General features: G+C 36.2%; 1 protein-coding gene across 1 annotated transcript in view; it reads right to left on the bottom strand.

Annotated features, from left to right (window-relative positions):
• LOC119585640 (EH domain-binding protein 1-like) overlaps window positions 1-318 on the bottom strand; it is a gene marked incomplete in the record, with an annotated part of 320,960 nt that overhangs the window by 169,854 nt on the left and 150,788 nt on the right. The window contains 1 exon segment of the mRNA XM_037934314.1: window positions 1-34. Coding sequence (XP_037790242.1) covers window positions 1-34 — 34 coding nt within the window.

Raw genomic sequence — 318 nt, 5'->3', positions numbered from 1 at the left:
TGTCCGCCACGCCTCCTCCTTTCGATGGGCCCATCTGTAAGGAAAAATGAGCTTTAAACAATTCTTATCTTTTCAAGAGAACTCCGATATGGCTTACAATATCTATACCACCGAAAATGCAACACCCAAAATTTTTAATCTCCCGTAAATTTTTCAATGACAGTCCTCATATCAAGATCGAGAAAACAAATCAGAAAAATATAATCAGAAGATTAAAGTAAAATTCAAAATGTAAACTGGTTACAACAAACTTAATGAAATGGGAGTAGCACATTCCGCAGACTAAATGGGTATATTGAACTGAGCTAGCCAAGTGAC

Source organism: Penaeus monodon, chromosome 20 (genome assembly GCF_015228065.2).
Source record: "Penaeus monodon isolate SGIC_2016 chromosome 20, NSTDA_Pmon_1, whole genome shotgun sequence".
Classification (NCBI taxonomy): domain Eukaryota; kingdom Metazoa; phylum Arthropoda; class Malacostraca; order Decapoda; family Penaeidae; genus Penaeus; species Penaeus monodon.
Note: the sequence above shows the minus strand (reverse complement) of the source record. Positions and strands in the feature narration are given on the sequence as shown.